The 24,008-nt window shown below is 38.8% G+C and overlaps 2 protein-coding genes across 2 annotated transcripts; both read right to left on the bottom strand.

Annotated features, from left to right (window-relative positions):
- Positions 1 to 164: 164 nt before the first annotated feature.
- elac1 (elaC ribonuclease Z 1) lies at positions 165 to 5,264 on the bottom strand. The gene is made up of 5 exons (XM_062417709.1): positions 5,056 to 5,264; positions 3,954 to 4,160; positions 3,651 to 3,709; positions 3,183 to 3,393; positions 165 to 2,636 (listed from the first exon to the last, which is right to left on the bottom strand). The coding sequence occupies exons 1-5, from the start codon at positions 5,210 to 5,212 to the stop codon at positions 2,158 to 2,160; spliced, it is 1,113 nt and encodes a 370-aa protein (XP_062273693.1). The 5' UTR covers positions 5,213 to 5,264; the 3' UTR covers positions 165 to 2,157.
- Positions 5,265 to 5,703: 439 nt separating this feature from the next.
- me2 (malic enzyme 2, NAD(+)-dependent, mitochondrial) lies at positions 5,704 to 23,080 on the bottom strand. The gene is made up of 15 exons (XM_062418093.1): positions 22,975 to 23,080; positions 16,822 to 16,976; positions 13,322 to 13,455; positions 12,993 to 13,142; positions 12,695 to 12,770; positions 12,164 to 12,325; positions 11,851 to 12,064; positions 11,489 to 11,586; positions 10,723 to 10,836; positions 10,448 to 10,559; positions 10,194 to 10,336; positions 9,930 to 10,032; positions 9,700 to 9,770; positions 9,113 to 9,211; positions 5,704 to 8,818 (listed from the first exon to the last, which is right to left on the bottom strand). The coding sequence occupies exons 2-15, from the start codon at positions 16,933 to 16,935 to the stop codon at positions 8,657 to 8,659; spliced, it is 1,752 nt and encodes a 583-aa protein (XP_062274077.1). The 5' UTR covers positions 16,936 to 16,976; positions 22,975 to 23,080; the 3' UTR covers positions 5,704 to 8,656.
- Between the last annotated feature and the right edge of the window lie 928 nt (positions 23,081 to 24,008).

Here is a 24,008-nt window from a genome sequence, read left to right as displayed (position 1 = left end):
AACCTCTGCCTCGCCTGTTCTGACTAGATGCTTTTGTTTAATCTGGTTGACAATTTCTTGGCGTCTAGTAGCAGATTTGGAACTGTTTCTCTTGACTGAAGTCCATATTTGTGAATTGTAAAAAACCAACTGACGATGACCCGCTAAACATTTAATGTTTAGCGGGTCATCGTCAGTTGGTTGGATGCAGTAGTTGTGTTTACTTAATTTATCTATGCATTGTGATATGAATACTTAATTTGTTTCAGGGGTACATTATGTTTGTCATGTCCATAGTTCTCACCATTGTGTGTGTGTGTATGTACAGACAGGATTCATGCCTATAAACCATAATTAAGTTTGATCAAGTAATTCAGTTTCCAAGCCCAGCATCAGAAAAGACGATTCACTTCTGCGTTTCATGTAAATAATTAGCAAATAGCCTTTAAAAAGTCTATTAACTGACCTCTTACACTTGTGAATCTGTGTTGATACAAAGGTTTAATTTTTTTCCTCCCCTTGTCCAATGGCAATAATTTGTAGATATGTACAGATATTTTGTGTTTTGCATTTGACTGGTTGACTTGGTATTTGAATAATTTTTTTTTTCTCCTTTTGGAAAGTCATGATACCCAGACACCAGGACGCAGCTGAAACCACGCATGCCAGCTGCGTCCCTTTCAAGTGTACCACTGAAAAAGGCTTTACCTGAAGACGTATTGATATTAATCAATGTTGCAATTTTACATTCAAAACTTGCAGCCATTTGTAAAAGACGCTCATCTTTCTTTCCTCGAAAAAAAAACCCAACTTTTTACATGTCGTCGTCTATATTTGTCTTGATGGTAAAGGGATGGCTGCTGCTCTAAGTATGTGGAGAGCTAGTTTCTCTTTTAATGCAATGTGCATAATGCAGTAGGTCCTCCAAGCTCTTCTAGCTTTAGCAGTGCAGTGATATTTATTTCACCTGTGGTTTGTACAAAGACTCAGAAAAACTGTCAGAATGTAAAGGCCATTAAGTAGTAGAAGTAGGTTTTTCACCACCCTGTGAACTCTCGAAAATGTGATATTTTATTGATATCTCTGGTATGAGACGTGTGTGCGAGAAAGCACTAAACACATTTATTTTCTATTTTGTATTGTTTTGAAGTTTAAAAAGGAGAAGAAAAACAGTATAGCAGTTGTGGTTTTGAAAAAGAAAACGAGTTCTTTGATGAAAACAAAAACACCTTTGTGAATAAAAAAACCTACAAAACTTAAATGTATATCCAGAAATATAGACAATCAAAAACTTCACTATGAGAAATGTTCAAGAAGCTATCTTTATTGTTTATAAGAATTGTACATAAACATTGAGTTGTTTCTTTTTTTCCCTTTGTTAAACATTATTTTGTATTTTCTGTTGTACTTTAATACCTTGTGTACAGATCCAGAAATAAAGCTCTGGAAAAGGTTCGGAGATGATCGCATGGTCATTACTTGTCATCATTCAGCAAACATCTTTTAAAAAACAAAAACAAACATCTAATTCATTCATCTTTAATTTGTTTGAAGTATGTAGAACCTGACAAAGTTAACGAGACCACTTAAGAAACTTGAATTGAATTAATAAGACTAAAAATGTGGTCTAAATTTTGTTTGGTATTATTTTGATTATCACCAATTACTGCATTATGGTGTGATAATTGTCTGTGCCTGCTTGACTTGTCATTCAGCTTTGCCGTTCACTCTGAAAACAGCATCTGACAAAATAATCTCAGCTCAAAGCATAGTTGCTTTTTCTGGAGCTTTTGACCGTTCTCTCAGTCATCATTAAACTGCAGTTTTCTTTTTTCTGAGCACTTTCAGCAGTTCGCATCCATGTCGCTTTAAAAATTGAGCTTCACATAACATCTGCTGATGAAGACAGTGTGATACGAACAAGTGAACCCCCAGCTGAATCTTTTAAGGCACAATGTTTGACTAATTCAACGACAACAGATGATCGACCAGATTAAGTGCATCTTTAAAATATTAGTGTCCATACATTCCAAATCATAGGATAGTAAAACAGGAAAGCTTATAATGGCCAACATGGTAACAACTGCCAAACGTACTGTTTAAAATGTAACCGTCCAATCAACAGAGCTGCTGTGTTTCAATCAGATCTACTATCAGTGATTTCATATCAGTTCTTCATTACCTTGGCCTTCTGAGAGGAATAGGTAGAGTCAGAAAGTCCTCAGCCAGAATCACCTCTACACCACTGTCCTGTAGAGCTTCTTCAGCCTGTCTCTTGAGCTCTGAGACGTCGTCCTCATCTCCTTCCTTCTTCAGGGAGCAGGGTTTGTACCTCTGACTGAAATGGTACAGCACCAGTCTCTGTGCACAGCAGGCCCGTGCCACTGCAGCCGCCATCTCAGGTGTGCTGTGTCCATGGTCCACCGCTTTTTCTCTGTGCTCATTCCCCAGGGTGGCCTCATGAACCAGAACGTCTGCCCTGTTGCAAAACCTTGGTGGTCCCTCCCCGAGCACTGAGCTGCAGTCCCCTAAAATGCAGACTTTCCTCCCTGGAATGGCTTCTTCCAACACCTCACAAGACAACACCACACGTCCGTTCTCCAGGGTCACCGACTCCCCTGCTTTCAAGCGCCCATAGAGAGGACCTGGTTTCACACCTTAAGAATAAAAAATGAGATGAGTCGCAGCAATCCACAAGTTGGAGAACCCTTTTTTCCTGCCATAGTTTTGTGTGACCTCTGTTTATTTGTTTATTTAGTCTCAATCAGACTCTTAGATTTGGGCATGTTAGCACCTCATTTTGGCAAAAAAACCCCACATACTACAAATCATCTTCCAATACAATTAGAACAACAATAAGCAATTACATGCAAAGTTTTACTTTGGCAAATGTATCAATAATACTTCATACAGTGAAACACAAACTATTCAAAATGTTGTGTCTTTACCTATTTTTACAAATTGTCTTTTAACCTATAATTTTAATTTTGACCTGCTTCTCACAACTGTATTTGGCTTGTTTTCTGAAAACAGTTTACACCGCTATATTTGCACGCCCAATAATATCACCAGACATGGGGCACTTCATTAGGGAACCACTTACAATATGTAACTGGTACTAACAGGTACACCTTTTTGTCTCTCTTTAACAACTGTTCACATCAACAAACAGGAGATATTAAAGAGGCATAAAGCACATTTACCGAGTTCTTTCAGTAGTTCTGTCTTAAGTCTTCCAGGTCGATCGTGCTCCTTAATGCAAAATCCAAAAGAGGGGACGCGGTGGAACAACCTGAAGGCCTTCACCACGAACTTCTTGTCTCGGAAGAGGGTGTAACTGTCACCGGAGTCATCCAGGTAGATCGTCCTTCCTGGCCGCTCCTGTGGGTGCAGAGGACCACACTCTGCTGTCATCTGAAGAGAGAGAAAAAAACATATAAGAAAAACCTTTAAAAATACATTGCATGAACTGGAAGCTTTTGAGTGTGAAATCTGCCAATATTCTATGGAATACTAAATGGAATCCAGATGCGATTTGAAAACAGGCTAATAATGCATGACAATTCAATACATCTATCAGGGTTATTGTACTGTCGTGTTAAGCACTACTGATAGGTAAAGATGATGTATTCATGTTTTACATAGAATTTATCACCAAAACCATCACACACCTCCAGACTGAGCTGCCCCTCTTCTGGACTCTGGTCAGGTGTGGGCTCCAGCTCATGTACTAAAGCAACATGCACAGTGTGGATGAGATCAGAGCAGAATATTAGAATTAACAATTAAAAACCATGAGAAGAATAAATTAAGTAAATTAGATTAAAATGCAGTTCCTGTTCTGACATAACACTGACATTATAATAATTTAATTTACACAAATCTATATCTGGATGAACTACAATATTCAGACAAAGCTGTCTGAACCAATGATTAACTTCAAAAGAGGGTTAAGACACACAGTCGCAACCTACCTGAATAAGGGAAGAGCAGTTGCGACCCTGTGAGGCCCAGAGACACCCTGAGAAAGTGCCGGAGGCCCCGGGGCCCATAGATGTCCACACAGCTCAGGTTCTGCTGGGGGTCTGGGTTGGAGTTAAGACTCACAGTGCAGAGAAGACCAGGCAAGCCAAACAGGTGATCTCCATGCAAATGGGAGATGAAAACCTTGGTGATTCGCCCTGAGTGGAAAACAGGACACATTATTGATGGAGTAGCCACTCTGTTTTTTTATTGTTCGCTGCATACACTGTTAGACAGTTAGACTGTGAAACAGCTGTTCACAAGAAGATTGTTAACATGATCTTAACAACTATTTAAAGTTATTTCATTTGCAGGTAAGCTGCGAAAAAGAATGATTATTTTCTATTATTGCTGGATTAATTGCTTAGTTGTTTGGTCCATAAAATGTAAGAAAAGTGTGATAAATGTCAATCACTGTTTGCCACATTCCATTAAAGAAACTAGAAAATATTCACATTTAAGAAGCTGGAATCAGAGAATTTGAATATTTGCTTTTAAAAAATGACTCAAAACTATTCATTTATTATCAAAATGATTAGTGAGTTGACAGCTCTAAAAAGGACTTCTTCTAATCTGAATTCAGAGGGAACAATGAGCTCATATACCCTAACCCTAACCCTAACATTTTAGAGGGCTTTATCAGACTGTCCTGATAATATCTGAGTGACACACTGAGGTGGTCTGCTGTCATTCTGAATTCTGAAGTCAGGTTGGTCTTTGGAAATGTCTTATTTATTATCAAGTTTCTTTATTATGAAATATACGGGAGGCAGTTATTATTTTTCTATTATAACTCTTATTATTTCATACTTATTCATATTACTATAGAATACATATTGGATATTTGTGTATTTTATTTATTTATTCATGATTGACAGACTGTAAAACTCTTACCGTAATGCCTAGTACATACACGCACCGCAAAACAACGTGGGGCTAGTTTGCCCGTTTGTTGCTGGCTTGACTGCAGTAACTTTAAATACATGGTTTGAGTTTCCTACACACTTGTTTAAAGTAGACAGACTTTATGAGGGGCAACAGTGAAGCACTCACCGGCTCTGAGCTGGCTCTTCATCAGCTGGGTCTGTGTCCCCTCTCCGCAGTCAAACAGCCAGCACTCCCCCTCTGTCCGCAGCACCAGAGCCGAGGCGCCGCGGTGAGGAGACGGGTAGGCCGAGCCTGTCCCGAGGAAAGTCATGTCCATGGTCATCTTCCCAATAGTTACAAGGAAACCACAGAAAACCCAGCTCACACTGGAGCAGCATGTCCCGCTCCCTGTAATCAGTCACACGGAGATGACGAAAGACGAGCGTCGGTGCGGCGTTCAGGTCAAGTCGGATTTCTTAGGACTTGTGCCATAAATTACATGGTTTAATTACATTGTTTTATTTGAAAGGTTACCAGCTCTGATTTGATTTGAAAATCCGTTTGAAACTCCTCTACTTGTCTTAACATCTTATCTATAACTGGCATACTAATTTAGTCATCAGGAGAAACTTTGCAGACACATTTCCTGTTCTTACAGTAAAATGTCTCAGGTTTAATTACATTTATTAGCCTAAATATATGCCATGTAAGATTAGCACCGGATTACATCAAATAGTGATTATTTAACAGCAGATAAAGCAAGCATCTGCCTTCTGAATACTTTGTTCTGTCCCAGAAAATATGGAATTAAAATCAGCAGGCAAGGGTGCATGTGTAAAAGTATTTATTCTGCACTTTTATCAGCACGTAAGTATTATTCAGCTGCACGAACATGCTGCTCTCTGCATACAAACGTAAGGCAATTTTACTGTCTGACAAAAATAAATTTCGGAAACAGACACAAAGTACCTAGCACAGACAGAATATACACTTGTGGAGAAATATGGAGGAAATTTGGGCACAGGAACTATCACATGACCAAACCAAGCAACAATTTCTTATACAAGACAATAAAAAACGCATACTGGATGATTACAATCAGTTACAACAACTGGATGAACACATAATGGAGTATTTAAAAAACTTTCTAAATAGTTTCTTTTAAATAAAACTATTTTAAAAGTTATGAGTAGAAAACTTTGCCTTCAACACTATACAGATGTTTCAGGCAAAGTTGAAGCTGCACAGTTTATCAGATCAAAAGCTGCATGTTGGATACTACACAATTATTTCATTTTGTACAATACAAACTGACAGCAGTGTTTATAATAGCAGTGCGTTCTGTTTTCCATCTGCTCTGCCTGCAGCATGCTGTGAGGTCTAAATCAAGGAGCATGGAGTGATTATGATCAGACATCACATCTTGTGCAGGCACTTCAATGCAGATGGTTGCAAGCTCCTAGTACACTATCCTGAGGTCAACTTAGACAGTGGCCCAATTATTTTCTCTCTCATAGATACATATGTAGTTTTAAATGAACTGGCTAACTTTGGAAGCATGAAACACATTTATGTGAGGGTGTGCGTCTGTGTTCAGTTTGAGGTCAGTTACTCAATTCTCACATTTTACACTAAATTGCAGGAGTCTGTTAGAACATGAAGCAAAAAATAAAGATTTTATGGACATTTATGGCATGGTCTGCCTACCACCGCTATATCATGTATGATAATTGTCACAAAAACAGTAGTATATCAAACAGATATGGATGTGAACTATTTGAAAAATATAACTGGAAAATAGTTAAGTTGCTCTACTTTCAGAATATTATGACCTTGTAAAAGGTACTATGTGCTGTAATGATACTACAAAAAAGAAATATCAGTATTGATACTTGATAGTTACGACTGACTTGTTACCATTATTAATGTGTTGCTAGCCCAATCTATCTGCGTAGCTTGTAGCCACCATTGCACTTAGCATTAAGTACATTAATAATGCCAGTATGGGTCATTGAGTCGTGTATTAAGGCGTATGAGGATGAAAACCGTATTAAAAAGGTCAAAATGTTTTTGACCAGTACCACAATCTGACATACAATATCCTCAAATTCTGAGTTGCCCACAGTATTAATTAGGAGTAAACTATTTAGCAATCTAGTAGAATGTCTCCTTTTATCTCCTTTTAATACCTAGATCTAAAGTTAGGAAAAAAAAGAATCTGTATTGTAAGTTATTATGAATAACATGAATAATTATGGAAGACCAGAACAGAGAATAGAAGCTGAGTCTGTTACCTTGTTATCTGGTTGAATATGTTGGAACAAGACTAACACACGAACCTACACACATAGACATACTTAGTACAACTTTATAAGTACTCTTTTAGCAGACAGTTTCCACAAAAGGTGCATAAACAGTTAACAAAATATAATTCTAATAGAAAATAATGTTTCTCCAATCATTTAATACAACACTTTGTTTCCTTAAATATTTAGGGTATGGTTTCTATTCAATTTGTATTCACACTTAAGCAAAAGTGTTACGTTTTAGGGATGGATACTTCTACCACAACTCATTAAAAAGGAGTGTTGATGAATACATAGCACAATGGCAAAACATCTAAATACATCCTCCAAAAATAAAATAAAATAAATAAAGTGTGACAAAAGCCTTCGAATAAACAAAATGTTGGACTGGATGCTGGTTCCTCAAGTACTGTGTAGCTGCAAGATTCTTTCAACATTTTTAGATATAATTTTCAATAGATTTCCCTTGATAAAATCTCATCATTTTCCATTAAGAGGTCTTTGTTTAAACAGCATTTAATTTTCTTTAACTTCATTTAACCCCTGAGTTACACTGTTCCCTCTCTTTCTTTCCTAGTTCCTAGCTCTTTAACCCTCTGCACCACTGCTACCTCTGATAACCACTGTCACCAATATATAAGGATGGGTTAAAAAAAAAAACCTGATCAGTGGAGCCACCAGAAACCCACCTGATGCCAGAAAAGAAAAGTGTAGAAATCCATTTGAAAATATAATAAAGGTTGACAGTAAGTGAAATGGTTATTGAATTAAAGAAGTTCATTCTTTCATTTTCTAGCAGAAGTTCTCTATCAGGAGTGCACAGGAAAGTAAAAATATTATCAGAGTCATCTTAATATTAAACATGGAGTGAAACACTAACTCTTCTAACAAATGTAACTTTTATAACCATTCATAACCATTTTAAGCAGCAGCAGTGTCACAGATGTTTTAAACATGTATTGTAAACAATGCAAGATATATTATTGGATATTAAATTCTTACGCAAGTTTGAGTTTCTGCTTGCCAGAGTATACTGTATGGCAATCACAGAGTTTCTAGTATATATAGTATAGCATATATCTCACTTAGGTAAGTTTATGAGAGGACAGAGAACTATTATGTATCTAAAAAGTTAATCCTGATTTCTACACTGTTGTTGTCAACCACCAGGTGGCCCCCAGGTGCTGTGCAGGTTTACATGTGACGCAGAGGTGATAGAGCTGAGATGTGAGGAGAAAATAACAATTCCCATTCATGTGCTACTTTCCACTCTATCTTTTCACACAGACTTTATAAAGACTGAATGAGTGCAAATGCAGTAACATGGCAGCAGTATGGAGCTATTATAGCCTATTTTCATAAGCTGGTGTTTGCACTGAGATAACTATGGTCATTTTAAAGATTATGACTAAGAGTTAAGTGGAAAACAAAGGAAGAGAGTGACATCATGACTTGGGACATAGTGAGGGTTTGTTGTACTTCTACTCAGTCTTGGGGCTGTAGCTGACACCTGGCCAGTCATAGGTGTCTGGCTCGAAGGAGTCATAGTTGGTGTTCCACACAGTTGCTCGTACAAAGCTGTCCTTGTCCAAAGGCTCAGGGTAGCGGAATGCCATGCCTTTAGCATAGACATACTCAACCACCTATGAATAGAAAAAGACTGTTTAGCATGGTTTAGCACTCACACTAAGAAGCACAGAAAAACAGAGATGACATAGAACAAATACTACAGAATTGAGATGTAATGTTATGGTTTACTTAGTTTGTCAGGCTGATGTGGAACAAGATCATATATTTGTAAAATAAGATAACGATAGAAAAGGCTAAATTAAGGCTCAGACAAGCATTAACAGGTTCATCATAAACAAAATCATCCAACTGAAGTTGAAGCTTTCAGTTTTGCTGAGAAGAGAAATGATTATTTCAAAGAGTCTTGCCTTGACAGCCATCTGGAGCGAGACCTCTCTGATGTGTGATAGAGGAGGGTAGAGTCTGCCTTCATCAAGCTCTTTATCTGTCACCTGCTCTGCCAGGGTCTAGGGGAGTGAAAATACTTTTAGGCTAAAGATGAACTTATAGGGTCCAACACACACAGACAGATCACAATAAGAAAACAATGGCAAAATAATATTTATAATAAGATCAGAAAAGTGACAAAAGACTGAACCACTACCACTATTAATGACAGTATGTTCTTCATGCAAAGCATTTCATTATAGAATAAACAGTGTTGGAATTTTGCGCCTGAGATTAATTTGCATTGGTTATTAAGTCAAAGGCAGCACAGCAAATGAGGGAAGAACACAGATAGAAAAAGTGCAAAGCAGGATCAGCCTTTTAAAACTCCTCATCTTGTTAGCTGCTATGGCAGAGTCTAGAAAGAGGGAACAGGAGACATCAAAGGGTTAACGTGGGTTTTAGATGAGCGTTAGCAAGAGAGTGCAGACAGGGTGAGAGTGAGGCAAAGATGAGTTCTAGCAAGTTTGAAGAGGAGATGTAGAGATAGTTAGTGAGGACTTCAAACCTTGGCAGCCTCTAAGAATACAGTGTCGCTGATGTGTCGCACTCCACTCAGGATCACAGCCAGGGCCACACCTGCAATGCGCATAGAGCATAGCATGTGTTTTTCAGACTGCATTATGTTTATCATCTAATGACCTTTGCTAACAGTGAAACAGTCAATGTTTTATTACTTTTTAAAACTATAGACTATTGGTAGTCATCATTTTGTTTCACTGTTTCTTTTCTCTTCACCTGGAAAGATGTAAGCATTGTTCCCTTGTCCAGGAGTGTAGACACGGCCGTCACTCAGAGTCACCGGACCAAATGGACTGCCACTGGCAAACAGACATCTACCCTAAGAGGCAAAAAACAAAGAAGAGGAGTGAAGAGAAGAATCAAACAAAAAAAAAGACAAATATTGATTTGACAATTATTTCTTAACAATGTATTAATTTACAAATTAGACAAAAAGAAATACAGAAAGAAAGATACAACATATAACAAAGAATTGTGTACATCAGTGAGTGTGTAGGCATCCTCTGCTGTGCACTCTGCTTTAGTGGTTGGGTTACTCAGGGCAAAGATGATTGGTCGTTCGTTCAGGGCTCCCATGGTCTTGATGACATCATGGGTGAACAGTCTTCCAGCTCCTGACACACCTGGAGGAAGGTGCAAGAGACAGGAGACTTGTAAACTTGCACTATATTAACATGTGATAATGAGCATGACATTACAGCAAATGAGAAGAAAAATGTGTACAAGCCCTTTACCAATGATAGCTGTGGGTTTGATGGTATTGACAGCATCTAGGAAGCTCTGTATATTGCCTGGACTGTCGTGAACAAATGCCTCCTGGTTAGTGTCCGTTCCCTGCGATCTTCCCTGGAGACAAATACAGTAAACGATGGCAACAACAAAATCAATAACAATGCAGTAAAACCTATGTTCAACAATTACAAAGGATACCAGCAGTGAACCAGACAGGAAGCCACACAGACAAATACTGTATGTTCTGGGTCCTTAATGGGTTCTCACTCACACTGACCTTTACTAGCAACCCATATTTGTCGAACATCCAGATCCTATCTTGAGCATCAGCTTGGCTCATTCCTGACTCCATCATAGCCATGACAATAAGGTTGGCAATACCAAGAGCAGCCTGTAGAGAAAAAGAACAAATTTAATCTAGAAGTACTTACCCAATATAATGCATAATAAAACGAGTTTATCTGAAGCTAGTTACAGCACATGGCACATAACTGCGATGTCCATGGTCTCTCTTTCTCCCCCAGTGCCTCCTGTCTCTCTCCACTGACTCAAATGAAGGCAAAAAGCCCAAAAAATGATCTCAAAAAAGGTTTGTCTGAAACTAAAATGTCCAGTGAGTCAAGTCAAGTAGATATCTTTCAATGTTAGTCTTTTTATTGCCAAACTGCCTCTTTCTGTTACTATACTAACTATTACGAAGCTCCAGACAAACTTAAAATACATTGTTGCCCAAAATGACTGCTTGCATCCACACTGTGGATTTTGGCCTCTATCACTTACACTGAACGTGCATTTCAAGGGAATCTCTTTAATTGTTCATTTTTCATTGTTCAAGAACTGTGAACTCATTTTTTAAGTAATATTGAACATTTTTTAATCTGTATTATCATATGTGGTCAGTAGGGGGTAGTATGACTCTTACTGTGGTCCTGCTTATTTATTTTGATCAGGGGGATTTTCACATACCAAATTGTAAAGAAGACAGAGGGAAAAAACAAACAAAGAAATAAGAAACCAGGACTGACTGATAAATATTATCTTACCTCTCCAGCTCCCAGGAAAAGCACCCGGTGTTCAGTGATGGGTTTGCCAACAGCTCTCTGAGCTGCTAACAGACCTGCTAGGGCTACAGATGCAGTACCTGGAAACATGCAGAATAACATAACATTTAACAATGAAGCAGACCAGCAGCTGCCTGGAAGGAAGAAAATCTAAAATCTTATTTAAAATTGGCTTCCAAAAATAAACAATTATGAGGAAAGTAATTTGTAGGTACTTTATGGGGAGTATTTTGGTGGTGCTATTGTCCTCCAAAAATGACACCAGACTGAAACTGAATCATGTGTGCAATATACACATAATATAAGACAACCCTCAAGTGCTGTGTGAAGAGTTAGACAAGAACCTTGGATATCATCATTGAAGGTGCAGTACTTCTCCCTGTACTTCCTGAGGAAGCGGAAGGCATTATGGTTCCCAAAGTCCTCAAATTGGATCAGCGTGTCCTGTCCATATTTTTCCACCACAGCCTCCATGAACTCATCAATCAGATCATCATAGGCTTGAGAGCGGTCTCGCTTCTGATACAGGCCCATGTACAGTGGATCCTTGAGGAGAGTCTGGTTGGACAGCAAAGACAAATATATAAAGGGTGATAAGGTGTTCTACTTTTCCTGAAGCATTTATACACATGTTACAGTATAAAGAAGCCTTCCTACCTCATTGTCTGTGCCAACATCTATCACCACAGGCAGACATCTCTCAGGTCTAATGCCAGCACAGGCAGTGTACAGGCAAAGCTTTCCAACAGGGATGCCCATGCCGTAAACACCAAGGTCCCCTAATCCTAAAATGCGCTCTCCATCAGTTACTACTACAGCCTACAGAGAGAGAAGAGGAGTGAAGGAAGAAGTACATCAGTCAGCAACATTGTGGATAAGTATTTTAAAAGCACACAGCTAAGAGCAATTACTAAACTCGACTGTGGCAGGGTAAATGGGAGAAATGCAGAAAGTAACAGTTCAATCAACACATCTTCCCCAGACTTCGTGTGATATTCAGATTTACATTCATAGTTTTATAGCCACAGAGTCCATAAGTGAAGATATTCATATTCATGATTCACTTCTAAGATCCTCAATCTGCGGGTTTTGAAGGGATGAATGGCTCAAGGAGTCTCTTGTATATCACACTGTGATATAGATTTTAGCTGAGAAGGTGATACAGTGGTATAGTGTTATGGTACTCACAGCAACGTTGGTCTCTGGCCAGTTATCCAGTATAGAGCGGACGTGTCCTCTGTCTCGAATGGAGATGAACAAGCCTCTGGTGAGAAAAAGAAGATAGTTTTCTAATTAATGGAACACTTTAGCATTATAGCTCAACTGATACTGGATCTTTGAGACCGACACAGATATTACAGAGTTAAAAAACACATACATGTGTATCAGCCATAGCAACTATAAATACATAACAAAAACAAGAAATGTAAATCCTACATTAAGTAGGAAAGTTTTGTAGTTTATTTTTGATAATCAACATCCTTACTTGGGTCTTCTAAAAATGTGTCCATAGTGTGTACAGGCCAGGCCTACAGTGGGAGTGTAGACTATCGGCATCAGTTCCTCTATATCTTCCATCAACACTCTATAGAAAAGCCTCTCATTTCTTTCCTGAATGCCCATCAGGTAGATGTACCTGTAGAGAAAAGGAAGAAACAGACAGGAGGAAAAGAGGAGAAGTGACACAGTATATATTTGAGTTGAGTGGGAGGAGGAGGAGGAGGAGGAAGGATGAATAGAAAACAATGAGCAAATTATGACGAGACCTTAAAATATCTAAAACAATATCCAGCTTTGAGCAAACTATGTCCTTACTTTTGAAGGGGGTCACTCATTTTCTTGAGATTATTCTGGAAGCGCATGGCCTGAACGTCTTGTGTTTCCACTTTGGGAGGCAACAGACCATGTATCCCCAATATCTGTCGCTCCTGTAAAGTAAAGGCCATACCCTGAGGAGAGACAGAAGAGATGAATGATTTTGGAAGACCTAACAGATTCAATGCTGAATCCTACACATTTTTTGTAAAGAAGATAAGGGTCTTGTCTGGTTATCTATGTGTTTATTCTACATATTAGTCTAAATTAAATAATGGTGGTGCATGAGTAGATATCTCTGCTAACAGGGCATGAAAAATCAAACCTTATAAGCGTAATACGAACTGTGGCAATGAAGTATTTACTGAAAGTTGGTCTCATAAATGTTAAATATTTTAACCCTGTCTTCCCCCATACTATAATAACAGTGTTGTGTGCAACATATGGACATCATTTTACAAGTATTTCTGTCAGTTTTGCTTCCAACATGTACAGTCTTAAAGTTGTATACTTAGAATTATTAATATTCATAATTAAAATAAAATATTCTGAATCACTGTGCAAATTTTCCCTGCTGCAGAAAATGTTCACATCCTCTAGTTGTCACTAGAGGGCACACTGCATCACTAATGAGCCTTTAGATCAGGTTGCCCTAGTGACCCTTAAAATGACAGCTGAGGAAAACGAGCAGACCACATGAAGCAATTTTGCTGGAGGGGAAAGTAAGGAAAGGACGTAAGAAGCCAATAAGGACGACTGAAGGCAAAAACTCCCCTTCTAAGAAAGAGAGGATGGGTGGGGGGTGAGACATGTTTACATGTCTGTGTGCATGTATGTGTATGTGACCCAGCCCTCAATGAAATATGGGCATAACACATGGAAGCCATAATGTCTGGGGCTGGAGAAGGGGCTGATTATATTGTGAGAGCATTGAATGCTGGGGGCTCCCCTGTCAAAATGCTGAGTCATGCTGATGGAGCATTTCACTTCACTCGGCTCTGGTGCTCAATTCCTCTCAACAAAATGTAACATGCTGCAAACCTCTGAAATCTTTTTTTTGTTCCCTTTCTAACTTGATTTGAATGTTTAAACACTTTTACTGAAATTGCAGTTGAACAATTATTTGAAAATAGCGATTTTTTCATTAATTGATTGTAAGGGCTATAAAAAATGTTTTAAAAAATAGTGAAAATGCCCCTCACAATTACCTAAAGCCCAAGATGACATGCTCAGATGTCTTGTTACGTCTGACCAACAGACCAAAACCCAAAAACCCACAGACCTGCAAAAAATGCTTCCAAATAACTGAAAGCTGTAATATATTTGGTATTTTTGTTATAACAATTCAGTTGGTTGCAATCTGCAACCTCACACCTAGATTCCAAAAAATCCTACACACTGGTTCTTTCATAAAATGATCAAAAACGATTCATCTAGAAAATCAATCAATCATATAATTAATAAGTAAAGCAGTCCCTGCGGCATACAGTTGCGGCCCTACAGTACGGCTCACTAAGACCATTAAAAAAGCCTTTGGCCTCAAATCTTCTTCCCCAGTGCCTTTTCACACCATAGTTATTTTTGAGCGGCAAAGCTAGAATAAGGTTTTTAACTAGATCCATATATATGTAATGAGCACAATGAGAAATCAGGCCAGAAGTGTAACGGGTCTCTACTATAGTTGCTGTGTGTACTCCAAGGGTCATCAGTCAGTTGTCCAGGGAACAGTTTACATGTAGGTTGGGACGTCTATATATAGCATGCGTCTCGTCTAAGTTAAGCATAACCTGTACAGTAAGGTCATGTCTCCTCAAGCATCACAAACCTCATATTACAAATGTCATTTGTCCAGTCTTTAAAAACCTGAAACCACCAGCAGCAGGAAAACTTCACAGCATGAAACAACGCCAAACGTAAGGCACAAAATAATAAATACATTTATAATATGTTACATTTCTGTAATGGGTTGTACAAATAAAATAGACAACAAAGTATTAAAAAAAAAAGTTGAATCACATTTTGATTCTTTTGCAGTGCAGTAATAAACGGTTACATATAGAAAGTTTGGAGATGATTCAACACTATTCCAATCCAACAGACACATTTCTATAAAGTTACTCAATCATTTGTCTATCAAAAATGTGAGAATTTTAGCTTCAGAAAGGAAATGGTGTTGGCTATGTCAGCAAATCTTGTGTAAGGCTAAGTGTTTAGCTAAGTGTTTAAGAAATCGTGTTCCTCTACATTAGTCAGCAGAAATAGCTCAGTATGTTTTTAGTTTATTTCACTTAAATGTTCATTGCTCCTGGATTTTAAAAATGACAAGTTGAACACAGCTAATTTGAATAGATTAAAATGATGTGATAAATTATTTAAGCCTTTCAGTTATTAGTTAAGCTTCTTAAATTCCTGAAAACCATCCCATTAAGGTCATTTAAGTGTTAGCTGGCCTGAGTCAGACAGCAGAGGAAAATTAACCAGTCAGGCCACCAGTCAGCTGATGGTAAACCTTTGGCTCTGATGCAATGGGCAAGTTTTTCTAGCTACTACCAATCACTGTGATACAAGTACAACTGCTACTAATACCTTCAGCATCTGCAAGTACGTGAGTGTCCACGTGATGTAAATTTTGAGTGTGTACGCCTAGACACTGCCCACGTACCTCCAAATTGTTGTGACAGAGCTGCAACACGCCTGTGGTGTCCGCAGCAGTCTATGTACATGTCCTCTTGGGATTATAATCTGCGTTTAACTGATGCAGCTTTTGCCTGCACTTTACAACGCCACATTTTCTTTACTGTAAAACACACACTGTTCTGTCTAATATGCTCCATGTGCTGGAGAGGACCAGGCTACATCAAAGGTTTGTACAATAGGCTTAATTAATTGGTAATGCTTACCTATGAATGCTGACTTAATCTATACTTCTTGTAAAATATGGAGAATCAATTAAAATAGCTATACTGCTAAAACTGACAAATATTTTTGTATATCCCACAGATATGTAGTCTGATGAAAGACTGTCTGTCAAACACGTCAGAGCCTCCACGTCAATCCCTGTCTGTCACATTACAACACAACTCCCCTGCTATTTTAATCCTGCGATATAAACAGAAATATTGTCATCTCCAAGGAGATAAAGGAGAGACAGGGCAGGGAAAGGTTGGAAAAGTGAAGGAGGGAATGTGAGGACTAAATTATTAACAGCCAAAACCTTGATCAAAAGAACATATTCTGTATAATCTAGCTGTTGATTACAGTCAGTTTCCTTGTATTTATTTCTCCATCATAACGAAATAATGTTATAAAATTCTGTCATTTTCCACCCTGGCACACCAAACATGTACAGTAATTAACCTGCCTGATTATAAGATATAATTGGCACAGATCTAAAACAAATGGCCTGTCATGCTGCAACACATGTTCATAAAGCTGCCATCTGCTCAACTATCATGTGTCAAATGTTCACACACACAATTAAAAAGAGGTGATCCACTCACTTTATTGGTGCGGGGGTTGAGCATGAGTGGCTTGCCTTTCTCTTTGGTGTGAGCCCATCTGCAAGCAGACACACAAGGCCGCAGGGACATGGTTGTCCTCAATCTGGACAACATGTTGGACAGTATCTGGTCTGGAAAGTGCACAGGTAATAAAGCTGTTGAGGAAGGAGAGAGACAAACATTGACTAGCTTTTTTTTTTTCAGTCTGGGAAAATTACAATGGATTCAGAAGCCAGCTGAGGTGAGTAGCTGTCCTGGGATAGTGAATATTACCAGCAGGAACTCTTTGCAAAAATGTGTGTTTTTACACTTTTACCTGTTTTTAATTCTTAAATGTTTCTAAACTATATAAACAACTCATGAGTTTGGGGACATCATAACTGTAAAACTAATGCTTGCTGCCATCTCTTACAGTTTGCTTCCCATGAGAAAAGATAAGAAAGAAAAGATAAGAAAATCCACTGTCAATTTGATGAAAATGAAACTTTTCCTTGCTATCAACACAGTGTTATTTATTGCTTCGAGGTTAAGCTACTCTTGGCCTTAGACAATCAAGACCTGAAGTACACTGCTACTGTAACCTTTACGCTTGTGACATCAGCAGCACCATTATCATATCCTGGTATGACATTAAGCTTTAATCAGGGAACGCTATTGGCCAACTGACACACACACACACACACACACACACACACACACACACACACACACACACACGCACACGCACACGCACACGCACACGCACACACACACACACACACACACACACAAAGCGCATTGGACAGTCGCATAGTCCAAGATTACAAACACTGACAGCAGTGGACAGTCATTAATCTGATTGTACACAGAAGCATTTTAGTGCATGATCTGAAACACAAAGCTTTGAAAGATTGTCATAATCCTTGTCGTGATGAGCTCCACATGAAGAAAAGGAACAGACTAGCCTAAATCTCAATGACATCAGTCGACAGACCGGAGGGATGGGAAAGACAGGCAGACGCATGTATCTTACATTAGTGGCAAAACTCCATCTAACAATCACAGAAATGTTACGTGGAAATCTGCATCTATGAAGCAAACCTGAAGGGAAAAAAGTAAATTATTTCAATTATTTTGGGAGTGAAGGAGACCAAAAAAAAAGTTATACTTAATACTGAATACTTAAAATCAACAATCAGTACTGCCTACTCACTTCACACGAGGGCCCCTACCCTACTTTTAGCTGCTGTTGGTGGCCTGGAATAGTACCATCATTGTAAGTGGTATGTCATGCATGTGACCTGTGCTTCACTGCTACATTATGTTGTTGTGTTGGGTGCAGGAAGGCAGCAGGGGCTGCCGAAATACCGGCAGCTACCGTGGCAGCTCATCCATCAGCTGGAGTTGCCACCGGAAGTGCCGAGAGTACCTGCCACTGCCATAAAATGCGCCAGCCCTCTCTCCCTCTGATACACCGTTGTAAGTTGTAGACAAATATATACAGCTTTGTTCCCGCTGTTGATAGTTATTGTAAGAAGAACCAGTAAAAAAACAGTTGCTTTCTGTTCAAACTTGCCAAAAGCTTTAAAAAAACAACTTTAAATCGCCACATACTAGAGATATATGGTCATGCAATCTTATACTGCTCAAGCAAAAAGAGTATAGGGGGCCACAAAGGATACACAGCTAAGATGACTTCACAATCCAAATACTATGCTTATGTTTGTTTTTTTTAAAAATCAACTTTATCATCTAGCTGACATTTCTTTTGGTAACACAAGTGGTAAGTTTTGCCTGTTGACAAGATCTGACCCAAGGGAAATGCAACTGGACCTGTAAGCACATTATGTGAGGAACAGGAACACAAACAAGTCTCTATTTTAGTTCCTTGTAGTTTTGTGATCCAGGCTGGAAGAAGTCTAAAAAGCGGTATTGCATTGAATTACAGGACACAAGCGAAAAACTATGGTCAAAGCAGTCAGCTGTAACAAATAGACAAAAACACCAGTAGGTCTGTAAGTAACCATTATTTTCTGATAAAAAAATATAATTATTATTTTGTCAGTTAATGGTGAAAAGGTGACATGATTGCAGTTTTTGTCTAACCAACATGTTCAGTTTACTATCATGTAAGATGCCTACAGAAGCACAAACCAGCAAATGATTCCTCTGAATGATTTTGCAGCCCGGACCATTGTGCAGCTGAGCTCAAGTGGTGAGTGAACAAAGTCAGGGGCCAGTTAATGCAACAAACTGCCCTTATCTGCACTGTCAAAGCTCTTCCTTCCCTTCTCCATTCCTAAAGGCACTATTCTTGCTTGCCCACCCATGTTATCAGAGTCATAATGACCCACATAAAACCACAAGATAGCATAAATGGGGATAAGATAAGCAAATATCAGAGAGACAAGGCATTCAAAGATGTTACACACATAGTCATACACTACATAACAGTTGTCATGTTTCTTTAATCACACCACGCTAGCGTAGATTAGTTACAAATTGACCTTATAAATTCTTGGCAAACTGATGCAGTGATTTTCATTTGGCCTGGTCTTGTTTCTAAGCACTGTGGTCTCATCATGTGCTTCGACCAGAATATCTGATGAAAGAAATTACAAGCATAGCCAGCCAGTTGGCCGTGTCCATGCTTACAACTATACATCCAAGAAACATTGCCTAGAAAGCAGAGTTAAGCCTGTTTAAGTGGCACATAGAGTACAATCAACTATTTCACTCTCTGTAGATTTAATTTTCAGAGGGGAAAAAGCCTTGATGCAGCCTTAGTGAATTCCAGTCTTTATTTATACACACTGTGCGAGACAGTAGATCTGTTAATCCAGATCTACCTTTGGTTCCCGATGTGTTTCTCCAACATGAAAAACCTCAACGGTACAGATGATTTAAGTTTCTGATTCACAGGAAATGACTGAAACCTTTCCCCATCAGAAGATTTCTATCAGCATGTCAACTCGAGGGAAACAAACATGCCGAGGTTTTCAATAATCTCTTGCATCGTACTTTTTGTGTCTGCCAAGTAGCACAGTAATTGTGGCATAGAAACGGTAATGAGACGGCTTTGTACCAGTATTAGTGAGCATTCACTTCCTGAACACTTTCCACAGCCAGAAAATGGTCTTCCTAATTGATATTTAAAACCTCATCAAGTAGAATCATTTAATAATGTGGGTACGCTACAAGAAATGAACTTTCTTTCATCATTAAATATACTTTGTCCTCATACTGTAAATACTGCACCTGATGAACTCAGTTAAATTATTAACAGACATGGCAACAAATAGGACACACAGTACAATATAGCCAAACTATTGAGTTTTTCATTACTTGGTATGGAAGTTCTCTTAAAATAGAAACATAATCTAAAATTAAAGCCGCAAGCAGCGATGGCGGGCCCTCGCTCACCCATGCCACCGCGGGGCCTGAGGCATGGCGGGGCTGTGGCGTGAAGCAGAAAGTGAGAAAAAACCTGGAAGGAGGCCAAAAATGCAATGTTTGGTTCATCCAGTAGGGGGCAGTCACAGGTAGTTACACATATGGTCTGGTGTTTTCAGGGCGGCCACTCATCAGTCATGTGAAGTTTGGAGTGAATTGGACAAAGCATGAAGGAGTTATGAGAGGTTGATGGTTCATCCACCAGGGGGCAGTAGAGTGTAACAAAACAAAAGCGGTTGCGTTCAGGGTGGGACAGTGATTACACATGTGAAGTTTTGTGGAAATCGCACAATGATGATGTAAAATATGGCACTTCCTGTTTCCACTAGGGGGCGACACGAGTGAGATCGCCTATGAGCGAATGGAGACGTTGAGGTCGGCACCCTGGACCTGTGTACCAATTTTCATGATGATACGAGTTCAATAAAGCCATCAAAAAGCCAAACGTATTTTCATGGCGAGGAATTGATGGTCGCCGCGTCGCCACACGGACGCCATGACTCGTAGCTTCACAGTCTTCATAATGTAGCTTCACCAACTGGTTCTGAATGAAGTTGATGGGGCAAAGTATGTAATTTTAATGAATCTTAGTTAACTTCCTGTTACCACCGGGGGGCGCTATGAGTTACGTGGGAAGTTAATATATCGGGACGTTCAGGGCGGAGCCATCATCATGTCCAGCAAGTTTGAAGCTGATTGGATGAAGTATGTGGGCGTGAGAGCCACCGAATTTTGTGAGCATAGGACAAAGTTAGCAAAATTCCCTATGGGCATTTTTGGACTTTGTAGGGGGCGCTATTCCGCCATTCTGCGTCCACCATGTGCGATCACCCAAAAATATCGCATTTCGGATGAGGCCGGACGTCCGTGCAAAAGTATAAGCATTTTCGCATTTGGGAAAGGGGCGAAATTGGGGCACGAAATGTCGGAAGAATAATAATAATAATAATAATAAACATTACAATTTCAATAGGGCTTTCGCCAGGCGACTTGCAGTCGCCGCTCGGGCCCTAATAATAATAAACATTACAATTTCAATAGGGCTTTCGCCAGGCGACTTGCAGTCGCCGCTCGGGCCCTAATAATAAAGTTTGTATTGACTGAACTTGGCATAATGTAATTACCAACGATTTCACTCAGGAAATTACTACGACAGAGAGCCAGCCCACTGTTTTATATTTTGCACACCATGTATTCTGTTTCAATGAAAGCGAGCCACCACACCCACACGCAGGCTGTCATGTGTCATTTTTACGGTCTTAGAGGTGAATTCTGCCAGTATCAGAGTGCACAGAACATGAATGAAAATGATCCTAAGGAATGTCAACAATCTTACAGAGTATCTGTACTTATGTCACCTTAAATCAACAGACAGACATTAATTACAGTTATTAAACACCTGGGTGTGACTTTGTGACAGGTGTTATTATTCTCTTTCTCTCTAACACACTGACTTGTTCATCTTGTTGCTTTATTTGAAGCAATATCTAGCAGTTGATTATTTCTATAGCTGGAAGGAACTAGTTACATGTAATGGCATTATGTAATTTAATTACAAAATAAATGTAATTGTAATCTGTTACAGCTACTGAAAAAAATGTGTAATTAAATTAGTTTATTACAGAAAATATTGATAATTACAAAGGGTGTTACATCTGAAGTCCTACCTTTAAGATTTTGCTCAGAAGGGTTTTTTCATATTTTTTTAATTTTTAACATTTTACTGAATACATATATTGCTGTTTTTAATTCTTTGAAATCAATATTTTCTTTTTTATATATTGTAATTAAATCATGAAATGGGGTTAAATTGTGTCATTGTACCGATTGAGCCCATGCCTATCTTTATTCTATATTCCAAAATCTACATTAACTAATGAATACATTTTCAAATGAGAGATAAATCTTGCTTTATAAGAAATGATCTCCCTTATAAATCATGTCAGTGTCCATGAAAAACACCTGAACTTCGATTTTGGTGGGTTTAATGGGTACCCTGTTGAAAACATGTGTTAGACAATTGATTGAAAATTAATCAAAAAGTACTCAAATGTATTAAGTTACGTTACTTGGATTAAGTAATTCAACTAGTTACGTTACTAATTACATTTTAAATAGGGTAACTAATATTCTGTAACCATTCTGTACATTTCCAAAGTAACCTTCCCAACCCTGATTTATAGTAATAACATCTTTGTTGTTAGTAATGGTTGGCAGAAGAACCCAGCTGACAATATTCTAGCTGACAATATTGTAAATGTAATAACCTCAGTTACCTTTGGTCAATAGTGATATCTGAGTATGTTTTCATTCTGCTTAATGTGTAACTGATACAATGAAAGAATGATTCACCCTCTCCCTGTTTCTACCTCAGTGTGGGAGTGGAAAGAAGTGGCAGGCTACTTGGTTAGCTTAGCAATCGACCCCACACAGCAGCTAACAACTGCTACAAGCGTTTGGCTAGCTGATAACTAAAATACACCAGGCGATGTCGTTATTTGAGCATCAGTTTCTATGAATAACTTGATAAATGAATAAAAAACAACAGCCAGTGTTTGTGAAGGCTTGCTGAACTGACACGATATTACGCAACACTTTTTTAGCCTGATGCCTTACTTGCTGTCATTCATTGAGATCCCCCACTTGTCGCAATTCAGAAACGGGAAGTTCTTCAATATCGACCTAGACTTTCCCCTTTTCAAGAAGGATGATTCGGCTTACCTGCTCTTGAATGTTATAACACTGCAGTTCGTTTCCTTGGTCAGGTCACAGTTTTTTTCAAAGCATATTTCTTTTCACGCCGGACGACTGCTCAGTGAGTCTCTAGCCCAGCAGCTACTGATGCGGAGTGTCGATAAGGAGACCCTCACGCAGTGTAGAAGAACTTGGCCGCTCGTCCAATCACATGCTGGGATTTCCTCCTTGTTTACCGTAAATACTGAGACATGCGCATTTTGTGACCAGAGAAGCCTATCGGTCGTAATTACTGTAGTAGTGGGGGTTTCTCGTTTCAATTGGTGTTTTTTGGCTTCATAATTAGAAATAAACGTTATATATTTTGACGCTTAGTCAGTTGTTCTGGTCAGGAGAGAGACAAAATGTATTAAACAGTGTTTTAAGGTGGAAATTACAAATACACTGAGAGAGGACCCCCCCCGCCCCCCCCCCACACACACACACACACACACACACACACACACACACATACACACACACACACACACACACACACACACACAAGCTATATTTAGACGTTGTTGGCTGTGCAAAAAATGAGCTAAGTAAATAACAACGGACAGTACAGCACAAAAGCAGAGGGCAGCAAGAGTATGCATTACTAACTAAACAGGGCATGAGATTGGATTACCAACAGTTGGCAAATTCTCCAAAATGCTGGACCTTAAGGGCCCGCATACACTGTTCTTGTTGTTTTGTAGCATTTAGTTTTATTGCAATTTGTATGTGAATATGCACCAACAAAGTACAACATCAGCTCAAATGAGAAGGGACTGTTGTAGGGGTGCCTACTGTCAAAATTTGAGATGATGTATATTCCTAAATAAAATTTGTCTTTAAAACACATTACCACAAAGAGTGGGTTAATGATGATGAATCCAGTCATTTAAGAGATCTGCCCCTTTCTAAATAAGGTGATAACAGAAGCAGTTTGACCAGATGAAGATCGACACAAGTTTAAACAGTTTTTAAAGAAGGATCAGTCATATGATAATGGATGATACGGTTTTGTTTGTGTT

The sequence above is a fragment of the Scomber scombrus genome, chromosome 4, assembly GCF_963691925.1.
Source record: "Scomber scombrus chromosome 4, fScoSco1.1, whole genome shotgun sequence".
NCBI classification, from domain to species: Eukaryota; Metazoa; Chordata; class Actinopteri; order Scombriformes; family Scombridae; genus Scomber; species Scomber scombrus.
This window is presented reverse-complemented; position numbering and strand designations above follow the sequence as displayed.